At 47.5% G+C, this 3,791-nt stretch overlaps 1 protein-coding gene across 1 annotated transcript; it reads left to right on the plus strand.

Moving 5' to 3' along the window:
- Positions 1 to 215: 215 nt before the first annotated feature.
- On the plus strand, positions 216 to 3,437 carry hoxa1a (homeobox A1a). The gene is made up of 2 exons (XM_055893727.1): positions 216 to 1,299; positions 2,252 to 3,437. The coding sequence occupies exons 1-2, from the start codon at positions 684 to 686 to the stop codon at positions 2,620 to 2,622; spliced, it is 987 nt and encodes a 328-aa protein (XP_055749702.1). The 5' UTR covers positions 216 to 683; the 3' UTR covers positions 2,623 to 3,437.
- The last annotated feature ends 354 nt before the right edge of the window (positions 3,438 to 3,791 follow it).

A 3,791-nucleotide genomic window follows, 5' to 3' on the forward strand; every position in this document is an offset into this window, starting at 1 on the left:
TCTCTCTCTCTCTCTCTCTCTCTCTCTCTCTCTCTCTCTCTCTCTCTCTCTCTCTCTCTCTCTCTCTCTCTCTCTCTCTCTCTCTCTCTCTCTCTCTCTCTCTCTCTCTCTCTCTCTCTCTCTCTCTCTCTCTCTCTCTCTCTCAATACATTCTGTTATATTTCCATATCCCCCCTGTTCATCTTGAAATGCCACCTTACCTCGTGCATACTGAAGAAACAGAGTAGGTCATTTTCCTGGAGGGTCTTGGGAAAGCCTACAACTATTCTCCAGACAGTCATCCGAGCTGGGCAGGCTATAGAGTGGATGCCGTATTTGCTGTTCCCCGCTCTACATGCGACCTGAGCGCTGTCCGCCGTGTCTGCCTCCGGGCTCATTGTTTGCTCGGCCAATACATTAGTGCCGAAGCACGTCACCTTGATCGATGAGCGCTTGGAATTTAAATACCCACTCAGACAACAATCTGTCACAGCTAAGGGGACAGGGCCAAGCAGCTCACTGGCTGACCCGGTCCACGTGACCACCCACCGTTTCATTGATATCGCCCTGTGTTGCCCCCTCCCTTATCTGATAAGGCAGGGAACCGGTAAGGTGGCACGGTCACCCAGGGTGAGACAAGGAGAGATTCATCAGAAGACCGGGCCTTTTGTGGACGGTGTCAGTCCCGCTGAGACAATGCTACAATGAGCAGCTTGTTAGATTACTCTGTGATGAGCGGCGACGGCGGGTCCTGCTCAGTCAGGGCTTTCCACTCCGACCACGGAATTACTACATTCCAGTCCTGCGCAGTCACCGTGAACAACTGTGGGGCGGATGAGCGCTTCATGCCCAATAGGTCTTCCCCGGATGGCATCCCTCACCAAACGGGGTCCTACCAGACTCCTACTGGCTCTCTGGGTTTAGCCTATGGGGCCCATCCTGCCTGCGGCTCAGGCTATGGACCCCAGGGCTTTTGTGCCACCTACAACCATTACGCACTGAACCAGGAAGTGGAGTCGGCCACGGGTTTCCCCCAGTGCGCCCCATTAATGTACTCCGGCAACATTTCCTCGTCCATGGTACCGCAGCATCGCCAAGGTTATGGGGGAGCGCCCCTGGGTCAGCTCCAGTATGCTCACGCCACCTATGGTGGCGGGCACGAGCAGGCGAACCTGCCTCCTTTCTCTGGGTGCTCAAACCCGCTGTCACCTCTGCACGCGGCCCACCTTGACTCGTGCTGCTCGCCCCTGTCCTCCGAGAGCGCCTCCAACGCACAGACCTTCGATTGGATGAAAGTGAAGAGGAACCCGCCCAAGACAGGTGGGTGCCGTACAATGCATAAGTTGACAGATGAATGCACCTCTCATAAACCCAAATGTAGAGTGTGAGTAATATATCGATTGGCCGTCTGTTATTATTGGAACAGGTGTAGTCAAGACAGATTTTGGAGGAAGTAACCCAAGTGCAGAGTGGAGGATGAGGGTTTGGCCATTGCAGTTTCAAATAGATATGATTTCACAATGATACGCTGACACAACACCACAATGTCACGGCAGCCATTCTGACGCCACATAGATCGTATCCAAATGACGCATGGTGAGTGACATTATGGAACGCTTCTTAGATGCAACCACATGGCATTCAGTTCTATGGTATTCAGCTCTCAAGTTGGCCAAACTCTCCTTTAGGACGTGTTTTGAAGTGTTGGGCCATATGTAATTACCAGTTGTAAGTCTGAGTTTTAGGCCGGGTAAGCTATTGGTATGGTGTCTGGTTTGTCTTGGGTGTGATATCTGGAATGCATGGAACATTTTGGGGTGTTGGAGAAAGTGGACATCTAAGCAGGCATCTAATATCCACGCATGACGCGTGTATTTGACTGTGAAAAAGGTGATGAACTGTTTGCCTTTCGTAAAATATTGAATACAAAGTAACGAAACATTTACTGATGTCATCATAAGTGATTTGAGCATGCATGAAAGGTTGAATGAGTGAAAATGAACATGTCACAAAGTAATTGTGGCAATGTTTACATTGTTGTGCATTTGAACATATACATTTGAACTACTTTTAGTTATGTTAACTTCTGGCGATCAAAAAGATGGATTTAAACCATTGTGCGTAAAAATGACAGTACCTTTCCAAACATGTGTGCATGGCACACGATTTCTAAGGATCATAGGTTGGGAGAAATGTGTCAGCCAACTTCCTTGGCCTTTATTTAGTCCTGACCTCCAGGGATCCCTCATATTCTCCCTTCATTCCTCTACAGGCAGATCAGGGGAGTACGGCTATGGGGGGCAGTCCAACACCGTCCGGACCAACTTCACCACCAAGCAACTCACTGAGCTTGAGAAGGAGTTCCACTTCAACAAGTATTTGACCCGCGCGCGGCGCGTGGAGATCGCGGCAGCGCTTCAACTGAACGAGACTCAGGTCAAAATCTGGTTCCAGAACCGCAGGATGAAACAGAAGAAGCGCGAGAAGGAATGCCTGCTACCCACCAATGCCGCAGTGTCAGACCCGAGGGATAGCTGCCCGGAAAAAGCAGCCGGATCTGAGAAGTCCCTCTCCGCCCCCTCCACCCCATCTCCAGCCTCTTCAACAGTGTCCTCTGGGGTTGACCCATACTCCTCCAGCTAAAGAACCCTTGCCGCGTGGCAACGGTCTACATATAGTAAATATAATGTACAAGTCCTAACTCGGATAGGTTAAATTAATTTGAACAAGGTAAATATAAAAATGTATGCACTACTTGGGGGATTTTGAGACAATGAGATTGGGCTATTGTCCTGGCTGCGTGGTTCATCTATGGTGTGTTGTAATTTGTGGTTTAAACAGGGTAACATATCTGACCAGTTCATGGAGTTTTGAGTTCAAATCTGTCAGATTTCTATTCCAATTGTACATTCATGTGTAGAGTAATCATAGTGCACATGGGATACTTTCCCAATGCAAATGCTGCAGAGTGTACCATTGCTCCACAACGAGCTGGATTTATAGCCTACACAAGCTGCACAACGAAACAAATACCTCATGTGTGCCAGATTGATTCATTAGACAGTGCAGCACTACTTTCACAGACTGTTTGCACTAGGAGTTGTGTTTTACGCACAATCAGCCAGGAGAACTCTTATGTGTGGAATCACTGCTGGCACATTCTTAGAATACCTCCCGAATCATTTTCAAACCTGTGTTTCCGACCTGTGTTTGTACTATCCTAGTGTCGCGAGTGTCAATCTGAATGTATTGTGTGAGGTTTGCATGATACGCCAAGCTTTCATGTAGCCTATACTTGACAGGACACTGAGTTTTATCAGTTTGGAGACCGATGATGACTTATGTCTTATAAGGCTTGTCTGTTACTATTTATTCGAGCAGAGCACATGTAAAGGGTTTTTCAGCGCGATGTTTACGGGTCAAAATATGTGTATTAAAGTGCTTTTGCCTCTACGACATTTTCTGGATGTATGTTTATTGTGGCTAAAAGGATGATCATAGGCCTTTTTTCTCTCTAAATGCATCACCAAGCATTCAAATTTGGATCTCTCATCGAAATGGAACAGAGGCCATTTCTGTCAAAGGTGACCCGTGGAAAGTGGAAGACATGACCCATATTCCCTTAGATGCTACTACAATAGTGTTATTCTTATATGATAGCATTGCAAGTGTACCTGTATACAGGCCTCTGAGAATGACCCGACTATAATAATCGACTACAATACAATAGCTTAAGGTTTCTCATGTCCAAAGTCCAACGTCATTATCTCTCCAGCATAGGGCTTTACGTGTTCCAGTTGAAACGCTCTCAG

This window comes from Salvelinus fontinalis, chromosome 32 (assembly GCF_029448725.1).
Source record: "Salvelinus fontinalis isolate EN_2023a chromosome 32, ASM2944872v1, whole genome shotgun sequence".
Taxonomy (NCBI): Eukaryota; Metazoa; Chordata; class Actinopteri; order Salmoniformes; family Salmonidae; genus Salvelinus; species Salvelinus fontinalis.